At 46.5% G+C, this 24570-nt stretch overlaps 1 protein-coding gene across 1 annotated transcript; it reads left to right on the top strand.

The window, feature by feature from the left end:
* The first annotated feature begins 451 nt into the window (after nucleotides 1–451).
* On the top strand, nucleotides 452–18325 carry CACNG7 (calcium voltage-gated channel auxiliary subunit gamma 7). The gene is made up of 6 exons (XM_019715924.2): nucleotides 452–607; nucleotides 3335–3559; nucleotides 4223–4309; nucleotides 4798–4938; nucleotides 17399–17544; nucleotides 17914–18325. The coding sequence occupies exons 2-6, from the start codon at nucleotides 3364–3366 to the stop codon at nucleotides 18169–18171; spliced, it is 828 nt and encodes a 275-aa protein (XP_019571483.1). The 5' UTR covers nucleotides 452–607; nucleotides 3335–3363; the 3' UTR covers nucleotides 18172–18325.
* The last annotated feature ends 6245 nt before the right edge of the window (nucleotides 18326–24570 follow it).

Here is a 24570-nt window from a genome sequence, read left to right on the forward strand (position 1 = left end):
TTCCTCCTGTCTCCTTCTATTTCTGACTCTCTGACCTCTCCACTTCCAGTGCCTCAGAATCTCTGAGCCTGGGGACAGCGGGGGTCTGGGACGCAATCTCTGTCTCTCCTTTTCTCTCTCTGTCTCTTTTAAGCCATCTCTGTGTCTCTCCTCCGATCTCCAGACCTGAGAGTCTCAGGATTTCTCAGCCTCGAGGTCTGGGTGTGACTAGATCTCCTCTCTCTCACCGGGTCTCTGTGTGCCCCTGCACCTCTCGGCGCTGTGCTCTGTTTCTATTCTCTCCCTCCCTGCCTCCCCCATTCTCAAGGCCCATCTCCCTCCCTCCCTGCATCCTTCCCTCTCCCTCCCCGCCCCTCCCCTCCTCCGTGGCAGCCAATGAGCGGCCGCCGGTCCCAGCTCCCGGCGTCGTCCGCCGAGTGAGGCCGCGGGCGCGGGGGGTGGGGGGTGGGAGGTCGGGAGGGGGCCGGGACGCCGGGCTCCGGGGCGGCGGCGGGGGGCGCGGGCACCGGCGACCCCGGTGGCGGCGGCAGCGGCCGGGGGAAGCCGCGGGGCCGGTCATGCGGCTGCGGGGCCCGCGGCCCGGAGCGTCCGCCCAGCCCTGAGCGAGGTGAGCACGAGGGGAGGGTCCTGGAAGGAGGTGGGGGTTCCCCTTGAGGTGGCCGAGGGCCGGACATTGGGGCTAAAAGGGGCCTGAGTGGCTCCGGGGAGTGGCATTCTGACGGTCAGGACGCCCGAGTTCGGGAGGCAATGGGGGATGGAGGGACATTTCGGCCTATAGAATTCGAAGGACTGGGTCCCAGGGTCCGGAGTGGGGCAACTATACTGTTCATGTCCGAGTCTTAGATACCGTGGGGCCTGGGAAAGGTACAGGCCAGGTCCTTGAGGGAAGCGGTCCTGGGGGAGGGAGGCGCTTGGCCCGCTAAGAGCAGGATGTGAGTCTGAGAAGGAGTCCCCGGAAAGGGGGGTACATCTCTCCAGAGACTGAAGGGACATGGAGTTTGGACGTGGGACTTGGCGAAGGGTACGACGGAGATCCGAATGCCTGAATCCAGGAGAGGATGGGGAAGTGAAGGATAAGAAGGAGATTCCAGGCCTGGGGGGAGGGTCCCAAAGGATAAACGCTGGAGGCTGGAGAATATAGAGATCTGGGCAGGTCATTTAGACTGAGGAGGAATCAGAGCAAGAAAGGAAGGGGCTCCCAAAGGGGAAGAGATATGGGTGACAATGGAGCAGGTCCCAGCCCGGAGTCCAGGGAGCCAATGGGGGGGAGGGGGAGCTGAGGTCAGCTACCTGAGACTGAGGCAGCAAGGGTAACAGGGTGTCTGATGCTTATTTCTGAGCTGAGCTGACTGGAAGAGGAGCAGGCAGCTGGCGGTCAAGCCCTGGAGACATGGGATGGGGGATGGGAGGAAAAGCTGGTCTGAGCTCTGCCAGACTCAGATCCCTGAGTCCCCCAGGAGGCTGGGGGAGGGGGGTGGGGGGGGGGTCGGGGGCACTGGATGCTGTATTGGGGTTAGTAGTGAAAGTTGTCTCAGACTCCTTATTGTCCTTATAGGGTAAAGCAGTGTTTCAAGGCTACCAACATTCTGGTTTAAAAAAGTGGGGTCTCAAGTCATGGCTGCATTGTTGAGAGTGCTTACATGTCTTAACCTTCATAGTTAAAAGGATGATGGGGAGTCTGGTACTCAGGGCTGTAGAGGCCTTTCGTTGAGATAGGATGGGAATCCCATGTTGAGTCACCCAAATCGTGGGATTGTGTAGTTTAGGGAAAAATTTGTGATGGAGGAGAAGGGTGGTGGATAAGGGATGAGGAACACCCCAGTTGAGATCTCCAGATTCCTGGTTTGAATTTGGAAGCCCCAGCTGTGAACTGTTTGAAGGATCCAGCGTGATAGGGATCAGGGTTCCAGTTTGGATGCTAAAGAGGGTGTGTCATTGAAAGTCCTAGCATGGGAATCTCTGGTGGGGAATTGGGGAATCTTGTGATGGGGGATGAAGGGGATGGGATCCTAAATTTCCTGATTAGGGTTTTAGAGTTTAGAGCACTTATCCTTAGTTTGAAGGAGGGTCACTTATTTGGCTGGAGTGCTGTGGTTAGGGTGCTGAGTTGGTGGAGTCTCCAAATCATTGTTTTGACATTCTGGAGCCTCTATTCAAAATCCTGGCTCAAGGTCTCTGGGTCCCAATGTTCTGGGATCCAGCAGCTTGGGATGGAGTTCCAGGGTCCCAGATTCAGGGGCCTGCCTGGATCTGGGGTGGGGGAGAATTAGGGTCCTGGAATCTTGGATCTGGGTCATGGGCCACGATCTCTGATTGGGGATACCAAATTGAGGTCAAGGCACAGGATCAGAGTTAACCCACATTGATGGGTTACGGTGTTGGTGTTACAATTGGGTGTTAAGGATCAAGATAAGATTCTAAGGGTTTAAACTTAGGTGGGGGTCTCTGCTCAAGGTCTTTGGTAGGCCTGAGGTCAAGGGGGGTTAAAGTCTTTGGTTAGTGACCCACTTGGGGGATTTCTGGTTGCTTTCAGAGACAGAGTCCAAAGGAAAGGGGTCAGGGTATAAGGTCAGGGTGTGGAGTCAGGACTGTGTGGCCTGGGTTAGGGTTTTTACACGGGTCACGTTGCTCAGCATCCAGTGTTGAAGGTACAACACTCAAAGTCCAGGGACCTAGTTCCCGGCTCAGAGTTGAGGTCACAGGCCCTTGTTGGAGTCAGGTATTCAAGGTTGGTGGCTTGGATCAGGGTACAGAGTCAGGGTTGGAGATGTGTGCCTGGTCTTAGTGTTGGAGTGCCTGATCAGTGTAATAGCTTCCGAGTCATGGGCCCAGGCTCAGGGTTAGGGATTCTGATGCAGTCCAGTGTTCTGCTGTTAAGGTCTCGGGTCAGGACATGAGGTTAGGGTTGGAGGGCCTGGTCCTGGGGTTGAGAATCTGGAAATTGAGTTTCTAATCAGAGTCATAATTTGTGATACCCAGATCTGGACACATAGTTGGAGTCAAGGTTCAATCTCTGACTCTGGGCTGAAGGTGATAGCTGGAAATCTTACCCTGAAGTTGGGGGTCTGGTGTGGTGTCCCTGATCAGGATCCAGAGCCAGAGCACAAGTATTAAGTTTGGGAAGGCCAATCCCTGGGTTGAGGGTCAACAGTTGGTGTCACTGGTTCAAATCCAGGGATGGGGTCATAGGTCAAGACACAGAGGTCAAATTAGAGAGGTTTGGGTTTGGGGATTGGTGTTTCTGGCCTGGGTTCACTGTCCCAGGTGGCTGCATGGGATTGGGGCTCCAGTCCATCCCATCAGTCCTCTCCAGGGCAGCTTCCGGGTCCCTCAGGCCCCGCAGGGCGCCCCCCGCCGCTGAGGATGAGTCACTGCAGCAGCCGCGCCCTGACCCTGCTGAGCAGCGTGTTCGGTGCGTGCGGCCTGCTGCTGGTGGGCATCGCGGTCAGCACTGACTACTGGCTGTACATGGAGGAGGGAACGGTGCTGCCGCAGAACCAGACCACGGAGGTCAAGATGGCGCTGCACGCCGGCCTCTGGCGCGTCTGCTTCTTCGCAGGTACAGACCTCAATTGCCCTCCACTCAATGGTCCTGGTCCTTGCCTGGAACCCAAGAGTACTTTTTCGTAGTGCCATCCCTTGGGTTCCAGAAATCCAGAAAAGGATCCTTTTTCTGTCCTGGAGAATCAAATTTCTCCCTGGAGACCCAATTTCTAGCTCTTTATTCCCAGGATCTAGGAGCCCCAGTGCTGACACTGTCTCCAGGTCCCTAATCCCAGGAGAACCACGAAATCGCCTCTTAGAAGCAGTAGTGTAGGTTCAGAACTTTTTCGCTGGAGAGTTCCAGTGCTGAATGGGCAGGATAAAGCATCCATGCCTCTCAGCGACCACAGAGACGCCCCCTTGTAGGAATCCTGCCCGTCCCCCAGACCTTATCCTTTTTAGGGATCCAGGAGTCTGGGCTCACAGCCCCTCATCACTTGGGACCCAGGGTTCAAGCCCTGCCCTGTTCTATCCATGGGTCTCTAGGGCAGCTGGCAAGAGGAGCTTCCAAACCTCCTGCCTACCCCAATTCACAACCGCCTAAGAATAGTACAAACGGTAACCCCTGGATTAAGCCTCACATCCCCATCCCGGGGTCTCTCAAATGTGCGTCCTCTCACAGGACTTGCTCTCCAGAGCTTAGGAGCCTCTCATTTAGCCCTGCCTTCTTATCCCCCAGGCCGGGAGAAGGGTCGCTGCGTGGCCTCGGAATATTTCCTTGAACCGGAGATCAACTTGGTGACGGAAAACACAGAGAATATTCTGAGTGAGGGGAAGTGGGGGGCGTAGGCAACAAGGGGCCAGGTTCACAGGGCAGGTCCTGGGAGAAAGGGCAGGACCAGGAAAGAGGTGAGGTAGAAGGGAAGGAATGCAGGCTGGAAAGAAGGCAGAGTGGGTGCACGTGGCTTGCATGAACCCTTTCTTCTCTCGAATAAATCCTTTTTGGTGACTAAAAAAAGGGAAAAAAAAGAAGGCAGAGTCAGTGGGTTAGGAGGAGGGGTGAGATCGAAGGGGCAGGCCCGGCAGTGGGTGGAGCCAACAGGAAATGGGGTCAAACCAAAGGAGGCGTGGCCTGGGTGAAGGGATGGAGTCTGCAGTGGAAATATCACAAAGGGGAGGAGTCTGGAAAGGGGTGGAGCCACCTAAGGGGGCGCGGGTGAGGGTGGAAATGGAGACATCAGGGGAATGGGGAGGTGTCCCCTGAAGACTCCTCCCTCACCACCTCCCCACGTTTCTTCCCTCCCCCTCCCCCAGAGACAGTGCGCACAGCAACTCCCTTCCCCATGGTCAGCCTCTTCCTCGTGTTCACCGCCTTCGTCATCAGCAACATCGGCCACATCCGCCCACAGAGGACCATTCTGGCCTTCGTTTCTGGCATCTTCTTCATCTTATCGGGTGAGCTCAAGGAAAGAACTTAGGGTCTGCGGGACTATTCTGGTTCCAAGAACCTGTGGTCCCTCTTCCACTAAGAACGCCACTTCCTCGCTGTGTAATCCTAGAGGAGTTGCGGCACCTCTCTGAGACCCACTTTCCTCCTCTGTGAGGTGGAGATAGCAGTTCCTATTTCACAGCTTCGTTGAGAGGACCAATTCATAGCGAATGCTTATTGGGTGCTAATTCGGTATTAGTCTCTGTTCTGATACTCACAACCCTGTGAGGTAAACACTATTAATAGACCCATTTCACAGATATGGAAACAACCACTCGGAGAGATGAAGTCATTTGCTCAGGGCCATACAACCGGTGAGAGCAGAGCTGGGGTTCACGAATTTTGCTTCCAGAGGCTGTATTTTTAACCACTGCTGATATTTCAGCAATTAACAGATTACAAGTCTCTTTATTTCCTGTGCAACATTTTACTTAAAAATTTTTCGAACAAACTGAAAAGGCAAAAGAATTTTGAAGTCAATACCCATGTACCCACAACTTAGAATCAACTAATACCATATTACTAGACTTGCTCTGTCCTGTGTCTGGTCATCTATCTATATTTCTACCCATCCATCACTCTATCTTATTGTTATTTATCATATTTTTATGCAATTCAAAGTGAGTTGAGGCATCAGTACACTTCACCCTAAATAGTTCACTATGCATGTCATTAACTGGAGTTCAATATGTGTTTATAGTTCTTTTTTTTTTTTTTTTTTTTTGAGCTGTTAGACTCTTTTTCCTGAGTGATCTCACACCCTCCTCATAACATCTCTGCCTGGGAGTTATTATTAGCACTCACTTGATAAAATGGGGGTACTGGGGCCCAGAATTGTGCAGGGGGTTGCCCAAGATACCAGCATAAGCTGGTTCCTCAGGGACTCAAGTGTTGTGAGTTCCAGAGTGGAGTTCTTTCTGGTGTTCCCCTCTTCGAAATTGCAGCTCAGTATAGTCCAATTCAGACCTGCTCAGCTCAGGTCAGTCCAGATCACCTCAGCTCTAATACATCTGGTCCAACTAACCCCAATTCATTCTGTCTCAATTCTTAAATTCAATTCAAATTAATTTAACATAATTTAATTAAACTCCATCCAAGTCCTTTTAATCCAGTTGACATTTTATAAACAAACCCTGCTGTACATCTTATTTCCATTCTGTCACTTGGGGCCCCCAGTTGGCTCCCCCTTTTTGAGGTGGCTCTGCAAAGATAATCTTTGAATATCCCTGCCCAGTGTTCTCCCACTCTTCACCCAGCTTTCTCTAGGCTAAACCTCCCTCGTGCTTCCAACCTGAAATGATGAGACCTTTTCCAGGGAAACCAGGGTGAGACCTCCATGCAAACTTGAGTCATGGCATGTGGAGCCAGACACTGAGCTAAAAAAAGACATGTAGAATGTCACTATCCCAGAGTGTCAGAGCAAAGAGTCTAATCATTTTTCAGATGGAAAAATGGTGGCCTAGAGAGAGAGAAAGTGGGGCTAGAATAGGTAGCATGGAGACTTTATTTAATCTACCCAAGACATTACAAGGAAAATCCCATTGTTTATGGTTCACAGAAGTGGAAACAGAACAGGTGACTTAGCTAGTCAATGGCAGAGCTGGGATTAGAATTGAGGGTTTTCTCATTGTAAAACCCATGCTCATACCAGTGCACCAGGATCTGACTTCCCAAGGTCAAGGTGAGGATCAATGGTATTGTCAAGGCTGAAGTCAGGCCTCTGATGTAACAACAGAATAATTTGAGAAGGATTGATCCCCATTTCCTGAACTCCTTCCTCGAGTTTATTTCATAGACTATGACCTATGTACCCCATCCCAAGGTGTCCAGTCGCGTACTTTCAAGGCTGTGGGGTGTAGTGACTGATGGAACATGCTGCTGTGAACCTGGAAAGACCTGGGTTCAAATTCTGCCACTTATTGTGTGTGCTACAGCCTTCCTTTGTGAAGTTGTTGAGAGAACAAATCTTGGTCAAGTGTTGGCAAACTTTAGGTAGTAAATGTGTCAGGCTTGTGAGCCGTAGCGTTGTAGTGCCAGAGCAACTGAAAATGAAGCAGCAGACCTCACTGTGTTCCAATAACATTGCTATGGCCCCTGAAATTTGAAATCAACCTAATTTTCCTGGGTCATGAACATTCTTCTTTTGGTTTTCTCCCTGCCATTTAAGAATGTAAAAACCACGCTTAGCTCACAAACTGCACAAAAACGCATGGTGGGACAAATTGTTGTTTGCTGATGCCTGGTTTAGGTCATGGGTGTGAAGGGCGAACCCAGTGCCTGGTCTGTAACCATAACTGCTCAACACGTGGTAGTTCTAAGTACGTATATACATGCGTACATGAATAGGAGTGGCAACAACAAGAACCATAATAGTAAACACTTTGTTGAGTGACATGGTTTGGGGAAGTTCTAAGTGCCTTGGGCAAATTAAATTATTTCTTCTTCTTCACGTTGTAAGGCAGATGCCATTACTATTCTCATTTCCCAGTGGAGAAAACAGAAGCACCAGAGGTTAAGTTGCTCCATCATGGAAGCAGGATTCCAACCCAGGCTTTCACCATGGCACTACACTGCCCCATCACAAGTAAAAATCATAAAAATGAAAAAAAGATTTAAAAGGAGAGGAAAGGATGGAAATAGTACCAATATCTTAGATCTTGGAATGGAGTGACCTCTCCAGCCACCTCAAGTTCCCAATGAGGAAACTAAGACTTAGAGAGAAAGACAGCAGGTGCCCGAGGTCTGGGAAATGGTGGAGTTGGCATACAGTTCTGGAGAAAGCAGTGGATGGGTTGGGGCAGGGGAAGGAAAAGGTCACACTGGGTGGTAAACATCCCTCAGGGACCTATGTTGGGGATGGACTGGAGGGAAATGGCAAACCGAAGAGGAGGCTTATACAATGGTCCAAGCAAGAGCAGATAAGGTTTGAACTGGGGCTGGAGCTGTCAGGATAAAGGTGACTGGATGGCTTTGAGAGAGAAGGATATTGACAGAAGAATCAATAAAACCAGATGACTGATTGGGTATGGTTAGTGAGAGACAGGGTGGGGAGCCTGGAGTGACACTGATTTTCTTCCAGGTCATAAGAAGCATGCTTTCCAACATGACCCATATTAACCCCTGATCCTCAAATACACATTCTATGCATCTGCTCATTTACTCACTCATTAAACATTTACAGAGACATCCAAAATGCTAGGTCCTGTGTTGGGCACTGGAGACACAGGTGATTCCTAAATGAGGCTCACATGCAGTCAGTCACAAAACAGCCCCCAACATGTCCATCAAAGCTTGTCACACACCTCTTAAATCCCTTCAGTGCTTTGGTGAATTCCCATTGCACTTAGAATATGTCCAAACTCTTCATGCTGGCCTGTAGGTTTTCCATGATTTGACTACTGCTCAGATCTGTGACCTCATTTCCTAACCCACTGACATGCTTTCCCTTGCTTATAACTTCAGCTACACTGGCCTCCTGCTATCCTTTGAAAATGTAAACCTCAGCCCCATCTGAGGACTTTTACACTCACTAGCCCTCCATTCTCAGAAGTCTCTTCCCCCTGATTCTCAAAGGGCTCCATCTTTCCCTCTCCAGAGTTTCTTTCTCTGACAATACCTAATGTTGCCTTGCACCCACTCTACTCTCCCATTCCCTGTTTTATTTGTTTCGTAGCACTTATTGCTATTGTCAGTCATATTTGTTTTTCTGTCCCATCATACCAGAATGTAAACTCTAAAAGTAATGGACCTTTACAAATAGGCTCCCGTTTGTATCTGCCGAGCCTGGATGAATTGCTGGTTCAAATGCATATTGAAATATTTGTATAACAGGTGAATGATAAAGACAGCTCAGGGAATGCTGGGAAAAGGGGGCATGTCTTAATCTGACACAGTGAGGGGGTGAGGACGGTTGGAGTGACCAGGATTCCAAGAAATGACATCCAAGCTGATGATGCTGAAAGGGCGAGGGGGAATTTTTCAAGTGAAGAAAGAGAAGTGCTTTGTATGTAGATGGTATTCACAGCATGTGTTAAGACCTTAGAAAGCACTTAAGACTGAGGTGGACTCGCGCGCAGCTCTCCGCGGTCCTGAAACGCTATTCTAAAGCCGGAGTGTTTCTATTCGACTTGGAGTGTAGGTGATTCTTGCCTACTGCGCTCTAAGAATTCCGAAGCTGGTGTAGTGGAGAGGGGAGAAAGAGAGTTGGGTTACAGAGAAAGGAAGGGGGAAGGGACGTAGAAAAAGAGGGAAGGGGAAAAAAGAGGGAAATGGGTTATTTTTGGAGAACCAGAGACACTATAAAATGGCCAAAAAGGAGAAAGAATGACAAGAATAATTTAACCTTTTGACATTGTTTTAACTTAATTTTCAATTACTAAAAGCAAAACAACAACAACAAAAAAAACCTTTCTCTTTGGAAATATTTGTTGTCTTATGAACCCCCGCTCCTGACTCTCCTTATGGAGTGTGGTATTTAGAACTATAATGTGGAACAAGGGACTGAAGGTGAGGCAGGCATGATTATCAGGGATCACATCATAAAGAGCCTGGAATGTTAGGCTGTGGAATGAATATCTTCTTCTGTGGACAGTAGGGAGCCAAGGAAGACTTTTGCAAAGAGAAGGATAGAATTCAGTGTGGGTTTTAGAAATAGCCAGTTTCTAAAACAGGTAGATAAAGATTGGGGAGCAGTGGTGCAGACATAGAGAATTAGCCTTAGCTGGGTCAGAGGACTTGGGGATGCAAAAGGGGTTTAGATTTATGAGATTCAGGAAATAAAATGGACATGACTTGATGACTGAGCATTCTTGGTAAATGAGAGAGAGGAATCGAGATGACCCCCCCCCCGCCCCTGCATTTGACTAGAATATCCGAGTAAATGTGGTCTCTGGGCTTCCTTCGGTATTCCTTTCCTATAAACATGCTCATCTGTCAAGATCTATCTCAGACGACTTTCCACCATCAACACATCATGGGCATCCTCTTCTTAAATGTAAAAATTAAGAAATACTACAAGTTGAAAACACTGTGAAAGTTCAGAGCAAGAAAAGTTCAGTTCTTAGAGGAGACACAGGAATGGTGGGATGTAGAGTGGATTAAAAAGGGGAGAGCAACCATGAGCTTTTCTGGAAGTTCCAGTTGAGAAGCAAATATATTCATCCATTAGACTAGTATTTATTATGTGCTGGATCTTGTGCTAGATGCAATTGGGAATAAGAGAGACGAATTCCAAGCCTCCTAGTGGGGGTGGGGGAGATATGTCACAAAGAAATTACAAATGGATGGAAAATATACTGTCAGTTGATAAGTGCTACAAAGAAAAATAAAGCAGGTTCAGGGGAAGGAGAGTGATGGGGGTTCATGTTAATCTCATCTCAGTCACTCCAAGTTTTTAACGAAGACTGAAATCTATAGAGTAGTACAGTGATCACTGGTGTACCTTCTTCCACCTAGATCCACTGTATCCTTCATTTTGCTAATGTTTTGCCATATTCTCTCCCCCACACCCTTTTTTCATCCCCCTGCCACACACACACTTTTTTTTTTTTTTTGGTTTTACCATTTGAAAGTAAGTTCCAGGCATCATGATTGTTCATCTCTAACCATTTTAGTATGCCTCTTTTGAGAGTAGGGCATTCGTCTACATAACTACAACATCATTAAAGCACCTAGACATTTTACAAGAATTCCATAATATAATTTATTCCATTTTCAAACTGTTCTAGTGGTTTCAAGAATGTCTTTTATAGCTTTCCCCCAGAACCAGGATTCCATCTAGGTTCATGCATAGTATTTAGTTAATGTCTCTTTTAGTCTAGACTAGTTCCTCCACTATGTTATTTACAATGCTGACTTTTAAAATGTATTTCATTATAAAAATATAGAAAGAATAGTATAATGAAATGCCATGTATCCTTCACTGAGTTTCAACAATTATCAACATATGGTGAATCTTTTTTTAGCCATACTGCCATATCTCCCTTCTGCACTTCACTACATTATTTTAAAGCCATTCTCACACATTAAGTCATCTTCTCTACAAACATTTCAGTATATTTCTGAGAAATAAGTACTTTATTACTCATATGTAACAACGCAACGCCATTGTCACGCCCAAACAAGACTAGCTGCTTAATGTGATTTAATATCTAATAAGTGTTCAATTTCCCCACTTATCTCCTAAGTTCTTTTTTTACAGTTAGTTTATTGCAAGTCAGGATCTAAATTCCACTTGTGCAATTAGTTGATACATCTCCAAAGCCTCTTTTAGTTTATAACAGTCTCTCTCCTATTTTTTCCTTGCCATTTATTTGTTGAAGAAATTTGGTCATTTGTCTTATGGAATTCCCACGCTGTAGATTTTTCCAATTGCGTTCCTGTGTTGTGGTTTACTATGTCCATCCATCACTGTGTTTTCCTGTAAACCTGTTGTTGATGTGGTCCAGGTTTGATTTTTTTTCCCCCCAAAATCTTTTATAGATAGGTGGTGCTGTTTACACCTGACTGCATTACATCGGAGTCAAAACAATGTCTGGTTATCTCTCTTTGAGATGTTAAGAATGACAACTGCTTCAGGTGTTATCAGCTTGACCCTTATCATTGTCCTTTTGTAGACTATCTCACACCCTGGATTTATGTGATTGTTTCCTAGTGGCATCATTTAATTTGTTCCTCTTTCCTTGTATTTTATGTAACCTGGATGTATGTCTAAACTAGAAGCCTGGCTTGATTAGATTCAGGTTGAACATGTTTGGCAAGAAGATTCAGAGGTGGTATGTGTTCTCTCTATCTTTACCTCAGGTAGCGAATCATGTCAGGTTGTTCCACCATGAATGGTATAGTTTGAACCCTTGGTAAAGGTGGTGGTCATAAGAGCTCTCCATTGAAAAGGGACATTTTTCTCTTTATAATGAATAAGTAGCTGCACACTTTGTTTGGCACCTTGGGGGAAAATCCTGTTTGGGGATACCTATTTTATTATTTTTTTGGAAAAAAATTAAAACTACAGGAAAGTTATAAAAATAGTACAATGGACCCATATACCCTTCACCTAGACCAATTTTTTAAAATAACATTTATAATGTAGTACTTTAATTTCTTCATGTGCTTTTTTTTTTAATTGGGGAATATTGGGGAACAGTGTGTTTTTCCAGGACCCCTCAGCTCCAAGTCAAGTCATTGTCCTTCAATCTAGTTGCAGGGGGCACGCTCACTGGCCCAAGTGGGAATCTTACCGACAACTCTGTTAAGAGCTTTCGCTCTAGGGCTGTGGGATGACTCAGTTGTTTAGAGCGTGAGCTCTCAACTAGGTTGCCAGTTCAATTCCCGCATGGGATAGTGGGCTGTGCCTCCTGCAACTAGATGGAAAGAATGACTTGGAGCTGATGGGTCCTGGAGAAACACACTATTCCCCAGTATTCCCCAATTAAAAAGAAAAGAGCTCGCTCTCTAACCAACTGAGCCGTCTGGCCACCCCCATTTTGCCACATTTGCCTTTCCCTATCTGTTATCTGTCTATCTTCTCTATCTATCTATCCATCCATCCATCCATCCATCCATCCATCCATCCATCTATCTCTCCATCTATCTCTCCATCTCTCTCTCTCTCTATATCTATCTATCTATCTATCTATCTATCTATCTATCTATCTATCATCTATCTATCCATCTCTCCATCCATCTCTCCATCTCTCCGTCTCTCCGTCTCTCCGTCTCTCCGTCTATCCATCTATCCATCTATCCATCTATCTATCTATCTACCTATCTATAAAACCACTTGAACATAAGTTGCAAACACTTCACCTCTAAAGACTTCAGCAAGTATCTCCTAAGAATAAACGTGCTTCCTTTTTTAACCACAGCACAATAATCAAATTCAGAAAGTTTAGTATTTATACAGTACTATAGCCAACACACAATCCATATCCCAATTTTACCAGTTGTCCCAGTACTGTCTTTTATAGTCATTTCCCTGCCGGATTTGGGATCCAATCTAGCATCACACTTTGTGTTCCCTGTCATGTCTCTTTTGTCTCCTTTCATCTTTCATACAGCTCCTGTGCCCTTTCTGTCTTTTTCTTTAATTATCTTTCATGTTGACTCTTTTTGAAGAGCATGGCCGGCTGTGTTGTAGAATGCCCCAGTTTCCTCGGGAGTGGATTCAGGTTACACATTTTCAGCAGGAATAGTCTGCTCCGCGTGAAGCAGTGGTGCATTCACATGGGGAGGTCGTGGGGTCAGTCTGCCCCACGACTGATGTTAACTGCCATCACTTAGTTAAATTGGTATCAGTCAGGTTCCTGTACAATGAAGGAAGTGTTTTTTGGGTTTTGTTTTGTTTTAAATAATCTCTTTGTAATTAACAGATATTCCGTGGGGAGATTCCATCATTCAGCGATTTAGTGTTCACAATGAGGTTTGCCCGACTCATTATGTTACTGTTAGGGTTGCAAGATGGTGTCTTCCAACTACGTAAAGAAAATGTTTCTCTCTTCTTTTATCATTTATTTATTTAAAAAATATGTCAGTATGGATTCACATTTTTTTTAATTCAGTGTATTATGTGCTGTTACTTTTGTTATTCATTTTGATGTTTGCATTTTCCCCAATTGGACTATCAGAAAGCCCCTTCAAACTAGTTCCTGTTTGCTTGTTTGATATGTCCCCTCACTTTTTGAGCACTTCTTTCCTTACTTTGTGGCAGGAGTACACGTTTATGCTCCTGCCCCAGACTTCAAATTAGCTATGTCTCCTGGGAGCCCTAGTTCCTTATTTAGTGGGGGATGGTATTAGAGACCAAAATCTGGGTGCTACATGTGCTTATTGCTGCTGAGGTGTCACTGCTTCTAGAATCTTTCAGGATATAAAGTTGGGGAATTATATATATTTATGAAACGGGAGTTTATATTGCACCTAAACACCACAGGGTTCTTCCCTGACTTATCCCATTCTGACCTGTATCTTCCTTCTTTCAGAATGAGAACCCTAGCTCCCCAAAACATTGATATATTTACACATTTGCTCAACCCTACAACCCACACAGAATAACTTCTTAACTGTTACCCCTAGACCACTGTTAGTAACAACAACAACAACAACAACACTGTCAAGGTTCAAGATTTCTTTGCAGATCTTTTTGTCTTCAGACTGAGATATACAGTCAAAACAATGTATCTAAAAGTTCCTTAGATGACTACTTTACCCCCTCCTGTGGTTGTACTATTCATTTGATATGAAGTGAGCTTCATTTGTTTTTGTTTGTATTCAATTTCAGTTTTTCCCCATCCCTATTGACTTTATCTTTTGAATATATGAAATATTAGCATAGGTCCAAAGGTCAGACTCAGTGCCTCTTCCTCTCCGTCTCTTCCTTCAGGTTCTCGCCTGTCCCCTGTAGGTGATCAACTTCATTTGTTTGTTTTCCTCCCTATAGGTCTCCTTTTGCAAAAATAAACAGATTCATATATGTGTTCTCATGTACCCTTCTTTTTTGCTTTCAACGTAGCATTCTATGTACTGTTTTGTGCATTACTTTTTTTTTTCACTTAGTGATAAAGTCTGGACTATCATTGAGCTGCTTGTCAGTTCCCAGAGCTTGTCCTCATTCTCATTCCACAGAGGCTCAGTACTCTGTTATATGATGTTTTATAGATTATTTCATGAATCTGCTGTGTAAGGGCATCTAGGTTGTTTCTGATATTTTGCAATTAGGAATAATGCTGCAGTGCGTTAACCTGTGCCTATGAGCTTTCATGTCATTGGGTGGATATCTTCAGGATAGAGTCCTTGGAGTGGGATTCCTGGGTTAAGGGATAAATACATTGTAGTTTTGGTAGATATGGCCAAACTCCCATCCATAGCAGTTGTGCCATTTTGCATCCCCACTAGCAACATATAAGAGCTTCTGTTCCCTTGGCCTCATCAGAAGAAAATGTTGTGAAGCTTTTTCACTTTTAACGATCTGAAGCATGAGACATGGCAGCCCCTCATAGTTTTCATCTGCATTCCTCTTACTTTGAGTGAAGGAACAATTTTTTAAAACAGGGAGATCATAGAAGGCCTTTCTAAGGAGGTGACAAGGGAGGAGAAATCTAAATGAAGTGACAGAGAAAGACATGGAGAAATCAGGGGGAAGAGCATCCCAGGTGGAGGGGACAGTGAGTGCAAAGGCTCTGAGGCAGAAATGACCTTGATGTGTTCAAGGGAGCGTAGGAATTCTCATGGTCTAAAGAGGGAGCAAGGAGAGGCCAAACAGGGGTGAAGCTGGCAGGCACCAGACCATATAGGCATTGTAGTCCGGAGGTCAGGAAAGTTTTTCTGAAAGATCCAGACAATAAATATTTTCAGCTTCACTGGCCATACAGTCTCTGTCACAACTCCTCAGCTTTGCTGCTGCAGCCACAGGCAATGTGTAAACAAATGCGCTGTGGCTGTGTCCCAAGAAAACTTTATTTATGGACCCTGAAATTTGAAATTCATAGACTTTTAAAATTGAGATATTATAATTCACATAACCTAAAGTTCATATAATTCTGTGGATTTTAATGTGTTCACAAGGTTGTGCAACCATCTCCATTACACAGTTCCACAACATTTTCATTACCCTGAAAAGAAACTTCACACCCTTTAATAGCCAGTCATATTCTCCCCCTCCACTCCATTTCCTGACAACCACTAATCCACTTTCTACCTCTGTGAATTTGCCTATTTTGGACATTTCATGTAAATGGAACCATACGATATGTGGTCTTTTGTGTCTGGCTTCTTTCACTTAGCATATTTTCTAGATTCATCCATGTGGTAGCATAAATTAGTACTTCATTCCTTTTTTAGGCTGAATAATATTCCTTTATATGGCTATACCACATTTTGTTTATCCATGCAGTTGATAAACATTTGGGCTGTTTCCATTTTTTGGCTATTATGAATAATGCTGCTACAAACATTTGTACACAAGTTTTAGGGTGAGCATATGGTTCCAGTTCTCTTGGGTAGACACCTAGGAGTGGAATCGCTGGTTCATCTGGTAATTCTATGTTTAAGACTTTGAGGAACTGCCAAATGAAATTCATGCACTTTTTACATGCCACAAAATATCATTCTTCTTTTGATTTTTTTTTCAACCATTTAATTATGTAGAAGCCATTCTTAGCTAGTAGGCCATACAAAAATTGGAGGTGGGCTGGATTTAGCCCATGGACCAAAGCTTGCTGACCAGATTATAGGCAATAGAAAGAATTTAGATTTGTTCTGGGGGGTGATGAGCACACAAGTGTTTGTTTGTAGGAGTCTGAAAGGAAATGCTGATAAGGATTGCATGGCTTACTTTAGGACAGGGAACCTTGTAACCTCCTCAAGCCACCCTTGGCTTGGCTACTATTTAAAAGGAAGTTCATCTTGAGGAAGTGATATTTGCCTCTGATATATTCTCTAACCAGACCTCACCTCTCCACCTCCCTATGTGCTTCTATTTCCTCAACTGTAAGTGGAGTTAAAAATGGTACTACTTGAAAGTGTTGTTGTGAGGTTTGAATGAGTTAATACATATATGACACTAAGAGTGGTGCCTGGCACAGGACAAGACCTATATAAGCCGTTGCTATTATTATTACTACTATTAGTATTATAATTAATGTTATTGCTATTGTTATCCATGCAGCCTCAGCTCAGACCTCCTCCTCCTCCTCTTGGAATATACAACTCTAGAGTCTCCCCTCCAATCTCTTCCCAGAACCAACCAGCCCCCCAAGGATCTGCTAACACTCCACTCTGGCCCTGTCTTTGCTCCAGACCTTCCATGGCTCCCTAGTGCCTTTGGCATCAATGCCAAGCTCCTCAGCCTGGCATGTGAGGTTCATCATGGTCATGTGCCCGCCCCCGTCTCTGGCCTCGTTTCTTGTGACTATGGCCCATGTTGTAGCTACATGGGTGGATCCGCTCATGCTTGGCCTCCAAGCCTTTGCGCTCTGCCCAGAGTGGAATAATGAGTATTCTTATTCTTCCCTGGGCCTCATCCTATAGGACTTGGGCAAAGTCATTCTACTAGGAAGCTTTCCTTGGCTCCTCCTGCCCCCCGCCCTGCTCCCCCAGGTGGGTTTGGTGCCTCTTCTGGGCCCACAGAGCTCTGTGTGCTCCTAATTCCCTTACAGCACATATCACCATATATAACTATTGACCAACGTCCAGATTTGCCTTCCCCAATTGTGACCTGGATGCAAATTTGGGGTGGGGAAGGAGGAGGTTGATTCATCTGTAGGATCCTCAAACCCAGGCAAGGCCTACATTCAAGAGGCTTCAAAAGATGGAAGTTAGTCCAGGCCAGAGCAGGGAGGGAAAGGGAGAGGACAGCAGTGAGGCGAGGAGAGTCCTGGGCTGGGGCAAGGGGTCCATTGCTAATGGACCAAGGGCACCCCTCTGCTCCCCCAGGCCTCTCCTTGGTGGTGGGCTTGGTTCTTTACATTTCCAGCATCAATGACGAGGTCATGAACAGGCCCAGCAGCTCTGAGCAGTATTTCCACTATCGCTACGGGTGGTCTTTTGCCTTCGCTGCTTCCTCCTTCCTACTCAAAGAGGTGATGTCCGTGGGCCCCAGACTCTTTTTTTGAATGGGGAGGGACCTGGGGGCCTGATTCCTGGGTTCAGGAGGAAGAGGAGGCTGGGGGTGTAGACTTTGGATTAAGAGGGAGGTGGTGGCTGAGGGCCTAACCCCTGGATCCTGGGGGAGGAGGGAGCTGGGGACTGAGACTCCTGGAGTCCTCAGAAGAGGCTGGGGGCCTGGATTTTGGGGGTTCTGAGTCAGGAAGAGGATGGGAGCCTGGACACCTGGGGTCCTAATTCCTGGCTTCTGGGAAAAGAGGATGCTAGAGGCCCGGAACCTTGGGTCCTTGGGTAACAGGGAGCCCAGGGCCAGCTTCTGGGACTCTGATCGTGCCTTGCCACAGGGGGCTGGCGTGATGTCCGTGTACTTGTTCACCAAGCGCTACGCCGAGGAGGAGATGTATCGCCCGCACCCAGCCTTCTACCGCCCGCGTCTCAGCGACTGCTCCGACTACTCGGGCCAGTTCCTGCAGCCGGAGGCGTGGCGCCGCGGCCGCAGCCCCTCCGACATCTCCAGCGACGTCTCCATTCAGATGACGCAGAACTACCCTCCCGCCATCAAGTATCCAGACCATCTGCACATCTCCACCTCACCCTGCTGAGGCCCCGCCACTCGGAGCTCCCCTTCTCCTTCACACCCTCCTCACGGGTCCCCCTGAAACGCAGCTCCCCTCCCTCCACCGAACTCCTCGCTCCCACCTGGAGGACGCTGCTCTGGCTTTAGCCCCGCCCTTCCCGGTGGCCCCGCCCCGCCACTCTAGCCCCTCCCCCTTCCTGGCCTGTCCACTTCATTGGACCCTCCTTCCAGATGGTTCCTCTCACTTTTCCGTAGGGTCCGCCCGTTTCCTCTGGCCCTGCCCCTCTCAGCCAATTCCTGCCTCCGGCGTTTTCCAGCTCTGCGCACCTGCCTCAGCAGCCAGCGGGCGGTTTAGGCGCCCACCTCTGCTGAGCCCTCCCATCTGCTCCCTTCCCGCAGGGGCGCTGGGCTGGAGAGTAGGGTCCGGCAGCCACCAGGAATGCCAACCATCCTCTTCTCCCCTCTGCCCGACTTCTCTCTTTCCTGGCCCAGTCTCACCTCAGGACCTTGGGGTCCTTGGGTGCAGTGGGGGACTTCCTTGCTCCGTCCACAGCTCCGGGGTGGGGTGGAGGCCGGAGGCTGTGGGTCTGGTTCATCTGGTCCCCCCTACACTTCTCTGCTTCCCTGGAGACCCCCTTCTTTCTCACCGGCTGGGCTCTTCTAGACCGCCAGAAGGTTACTTGCCTTTCAGGGAGCGCTGTCCAACCGATCTTGCTTTCTCAGCTGTCCTTAGCTTCTCTTTCTTCCTCCTCTTCCTTCTGTCTCCTTCCTCCTCTCCACTCACTCATCCAAAGCCCCTGGGTGCATCCAGCCCCGCACACCACAGGACAAGGATGGAGACCCTAGGCTGAGGGAATTCCATGCCATTTCCACACCTGTGCCCGCCTCTTCCCCCATGAGGTTCCTCAAGGGAGGCAGAGGCAGTAGCGGGGGTCAACACCCCCTAAACCTCGAAGTCTTCCATTTTCTGGCACTCCCCCTCATTGAAGTCCCCCTTCCCATCTCAGACCCCCAACTCTGGCCTCTTTCAAGGGTCCATTTTCCCCCTTGGACAGATTTGGGGGGGTCCCAGAAATTCGCCCACCGCCCCTTATTAGGGGAAGAGAGGCAAGGTAGCACAGTGTTGTACACGGAACCAGGAAGGCCCCCGGGGTGGGGGGAGGGTGGCAGGGGAGGGACGGGGGCTTTTAGTTTGCATCTTAGGTGGGAGGGGGGAGGGGGGACCGCAGCAGTTAACCTGTCTTTACGCAGCGATTTTTAACGAGGCTGGGGGGAGGGGTTTGGGGGTGGGGAGCAGGGTGGGTTGGGGGGGCCTGGCTCTGTTATTTACTGTGTATCATATGTAAATACCAACAGAAACTTCAATAAACTTTATTTCAAACACGTCTCTGCCTGCGGGGGATGGGGTGGGCTTTGGATACTGGGGGCTGGGTCTAGGTCTCTATCCCTAGGGTCAGGGAACAAGGGTAGATTGGTGTTTGTTAAATTGCTTAATCCTTATCATTATTAACAGCAGCACTTTATAATTCAGTCCATGTAAAGCATGTAGGACAGCAAATGACAGGGTCAGGATCAATAAAAATTAACTCTTGGTATTACTCTGACCACTTAGAGTACTGTTACTATTACTCACCTTCCTTCTAGTACGTTCACTGCTTCATTTAATTTTCTCCCCAAGCCTACATGTTGGGTTTACTGGACTCACTTTGCAGCTAGGGGTGTAGAGGTCAAATGACTCCATCAGGGTCACACAGATAGAAATTGGCAGAGCCCGGGAGCCTCGAGGGAGCAGTGGGTTCTCCTAACAGTTGGCTCAGTCACTGTTGAGAATTAATTGTTACCATTTATTGCCACACATTCTTCCCATGCATGATCTCATGAGCAGCCCTGGTGTAAGAATTCTCACTCTCTCAATCTCTCCACCTCTCTCTCTCTCTCTCTCTCTCTCTCTCTCTCTCTCTCTCACACACACACACACACACACACACACAGTGGGCTCAGATCTGTGACCTCACCCTTTACACTGAGGGACTGAAAACAGCCTGAGTGCTTGAACTTGTTCTTGAGATGTATTGAAAAGCAAATACAGTGCTAGCTAGCCCTTGGGTTCTTTGCCCTGTCATGATTTAGCCTCTTTGGGACACTCAGAACAACTTCAGCCACAACCACATTTATCAAGTTGTCATTTGGTGTCAGACACGATGCTGAACACTTCCCATCTACTTGCTTGTTGGATTCTCCAAGGCATCCTGTGACCTAGGCATTCCACGTAGCCCCATTTTGTAGACGGAGAAACAGACTTGGGGAGGTGAGGTCACCCAGCTGATAAGATGCAAAAGAAGAACTCACACCCAGGCTTGTCTCACCCAAGTCTAGTCTTTTAGCTGCTGTATTTCACTACTAGGAATTTGATGCAAACTCATTCTGTGACCTTGAGCAAGTCTTAATCTCTGGGGCTTCAGTTTCTTTTTCTGTAACAAAGAAGGGGGATGGGCTATAAGGAAGGGCTTCAAATCCTTCTGGAACAGGGAGAGTTGGAGTGGGGGCTAGGTTAGCAGGAAAGAATTAAGATTCAGCAGGATCTGACTCCCTGGGGGAAATATTCTGAGTCATTTTCAATGATTTCAGGAATTTCTGGCAGTCATGCTTGAGATTTAGGCTGGCAAATATGTTTCAGCTTCTTTGTAAAGATTAATCAATTTTTAGTGGCTGCCCGCAGCACACTGTTGGTAAGGGTTTTTGAACTTCTGCTCAGTGCAAAGTGATGTCCCCCGTCAATTAGTTCTATCGGCCTTTCTGATCAATTGCTGCTGTCTGTTTAGCCGGCAGGATGGGCAGTCTTGGTGTGAGCGCTGCAAGTTTGCTGATTTTGTCCAGAACATAACCTAAAGTCCTAAAGTTCTTTTTCAGAAAACATCAAGTTAGTTTTTTTATTTGTTTCTTTGCTTTGCTTTTTACACTTTGGAAATTGAATGGGATTTCATAGTTAAAAATTTGTGTGTTTTTAAGGAATGCTGTGAAAAGTAAGTCCTACTTCTGACCTCTTGACATCTAGAAACCACCCTCCCCCTGAGATACTATCATTTTGTCATGTATTATATAATTTCAAGAATACCATATGCATATTGAAGCATATATTGCATGTGTTTGAATCCACACACAGGTGAATATGTAGCATATATGTGCACATTTATTTGACACAGCATTTATCATAGTATGCACACATTTCTGTACCTTTTAATTTTGCATGGCAATGTATTATGGAGATCACTTAATATCAGTTATGTAACTTTACCTTACTGTTTTCAAGGCTGCTTAATAACAATACTTTGCATAAATTAGTTTCATAATTTATTGAGCATTTCCTATGTGCCAGCCACTTTGCATTCAAGTCCTAAGCACTTTACATCCAATAACCCAAGGAGGTTGGTGCTTTTATTATCATCCGCATTTTATAAATGAGATCCTGAGGCACAGAGAGGTTAATTAACTTTCTCCTGGTCACACAACTAGTCAGTGGTCAAGCTAAGATTGAACCCTGGGAGACTCCTGAGCCTGCCATGCTTCACCACTAAGCTGTATACCTCCATGTATATTGAAGCCACATAATTCCATCTATTTGTCTATCGTCATTTTTACAGTGTTTTGCACTCAGTTCATGTACAGCACAATACTACATATCAGTGGTTCTCCAAGTGTGGCCCAGGGACTCTGGGCATCCCTGAGATGTGTTTAAGGGGTCCACGAGGTCCAGGCCATTTTTATAGTCACACTACAATATTGTTTGTCTTTTTCACTCTTAGTCTCTCATGAGTGTGATAAGTTCAGAAGGTTTGGGGAGTTTCATGATAGATGATAACACAATAGATTGAACGCAGAAGCAGATATGAGAAATCAACTTTCTTCTATGAGACCAAATGTTGAGTACATTTTCAAAAATATAAGCCAACACCACTTTATTTGGGAAAATATAGTTATTTTTAACTAAAATAAGTTGCTTATGTAAACATGCAATGAGTTTATTATTTTACTTAAATGAATACATATTTTAAAATCACCATTTGAATTTTGAATATGTTGAATATCAATAGACATAATACACATAAACAAAAGCTCTTTGGAGTCCCCTAAAAGTTTTAAGTGCATAGAGAGGTCCCGAGACCAAAGGGTTCAAGCATTGCTGCTGTATGTCACAGAGACAATATATCAGAAGTAGAGATTTGCCTCATTTTTTCAATGACCATATAGTGGTCCATTGAGTGGAGGTACAGTTGTCCCCCCTTATCCCTGGGGGACACATACCAAGACCCCCAGTGGGTGCCTAAAACCACAGATAGTACTGAATTCTGTATATACAATGTTTTTTCCAATGCAAACTCACCTTTTCACTTGAAGGAAGCACTTCACGGTTTCTCTTAGGCATATCTGAATTGTCAGCATCACTATTCTTGCACGTTGGGGCCATTATCAACTGAAATAGGGAGACTTGAACACAAGCATCTCGATACCACGACAGTTCATCTAATCACCGATATGGCTAATAAGTCACTAACAGGCAGTGTCTACCGCGTGGAGATGCTGGACAAAGGGATGATTCATGTCCCGGGCAGGACAGAGCTGGGCAGTGAGAGATTTCATCACACTACTCAGGACGGTATGCAATTCAAAACTTATAAATTGTTTATATCTGGAATTTTCCATTTAATATTTTCAAACCAAGGTTGACCACAGGTAACTGAAACAGTGAAAAGCAAAACCGTAGATGGGCGGAACTACTGTAATTTAACAGTAAATCCATTTTTTATTATAAATTTAAGTTGTGATTTTCAAATTAAGCAGAGAGAAGGGTACAAAGAAAGAAGTAACTCTCTTCCTCTCCCTCTTCTCAATCCCAGTCTTATTTCCCAGAGGGAACAAGTGTTATCAGTTTCTTCTTTTAGACCAGTGTTTCTCCACGTGGGGTGTTTTTGCCCCCAGAGGACATCAGGCAATATCTGGGGACATTTTTGGATATCACAACTGGGGGGAGGGGGAGGATGCTACTGGCATCTAGTGGGTTAGGGATGCTGCTAAATATCCTACGATGCACAGGACGGCCCCCACCGCTAAGAATTACCTGGTCCCACATGTGACCTGGTCCCGCATGTGCTGGGGTTGAGAAAAACCTGCTTTAGACAACATCTATGCATTTATATATTCTCCCTTGTTTGTTTTTCTGCCTTTAGTTTTATTAACACAAATGAGATTTTCCTAAGTTGACTTATGAGCAGCGGCTCTTAACTTGTAAAGGCTGAGGGGTCCCTTTGTGAATCAAACCAAAGCTATGGACCCCCAGAAGAGAATACTCATATTCACAAAACTTGGTACATAATTTCAGGGGCTTCACAGACACCCAGAAAGCCCTGCCAGAATTCCTGGGATGTGTGATTTTGAAGCAGAATATGCCATCCAGAGGGAGATCACTAACTTCACCCCCATTCCCTTTTACAGACAAGAGGATGGAGATGCAGAGAGAACAAGGGTTTGGTTCTGGGTCTTTTAGGGAGGCAAAGAAAAGCAAGGATTGGAACCCAAGCCACCAGACTCCTTAGTGCTGGAATATTTCCACTTCACCCTGAATGAGGACGTTTTAGAAACGCTGATTTTCTCTTCCTGGTACAGCAGGAAAACACACCACCACCACTCTGTTCCTCTTGAGAAAACACAAAGGGCCCAGCTGCTGTTGATGACAAACACTTGAGCACCTGGGAAACAGCACATTCAGGATGTGAGCTGGGGAGCGGGGTCGGTCAGGGACAAGAGGTTGTAATTGACTGCTAGCGGGTAGGAACCTCAGAATCTGTATCCACTCGTTCCCTGAGTCTTTCATTCATTCCTTCATCCATCCATCCATCCCTCCCTCCCTCCATCCAGCACCTGTGGACCGAGGCTTCCTGTCTACCAGAGCTGGGCTCTGGGGGACACCAAAGTGAACCAGACCTGTGCCTGTCCTTGAACAGCTCCTATTTGGCTGGAGGAGACCGACTGATGCACCAATCACAATGCAGGGTGACTGTGCTCTAATGGGGGCAATAGAGGGCATGGTGGAAGCACAGCTGTAACGCCTGATGCAGCCTTGGAAGGTCAGGGAGGGCTTTCCAGAGAAAGGAGCATGTACTTCAAATCTTCAAGAGAAGGCAGAGCTTTGTTGTATGGCTGAGAGATGGAAGGAGATTCTGGGCAAGGGAGCCATACTCAGAAACCTCAGAAGCATGAAGGAGCTGAGTGTAGTGGGGGAAATGACTCCAGTTTGCTGGAGGCAGCACCGGGGTGGTGGCATAAGACATGACTGGTGCTCTTGGCAAGGAACATAAGTGAGGAACTTAGATTTTCTCCTGAGGGCAGTAGGGTGCCATAGAATTTGGAGCAGAGGCGGGACAGGGTC

The sequence above is a fragment of the Rhinolophus sinicus genome, linkage group LG11 (genome assembly GCF_036562045.2).
Source record: "Rhinolophus sinicus isolate RSC01 linkage group LG11, ASM3656204v1, whole genome shotgun sequence".
Lineage (NCBI taxonomy): Eukaryota > Metazoa > Chordata > Mammalia > Chiroptera > Rhinolophidae > Rhinolophus > Rhinolophus sinicus.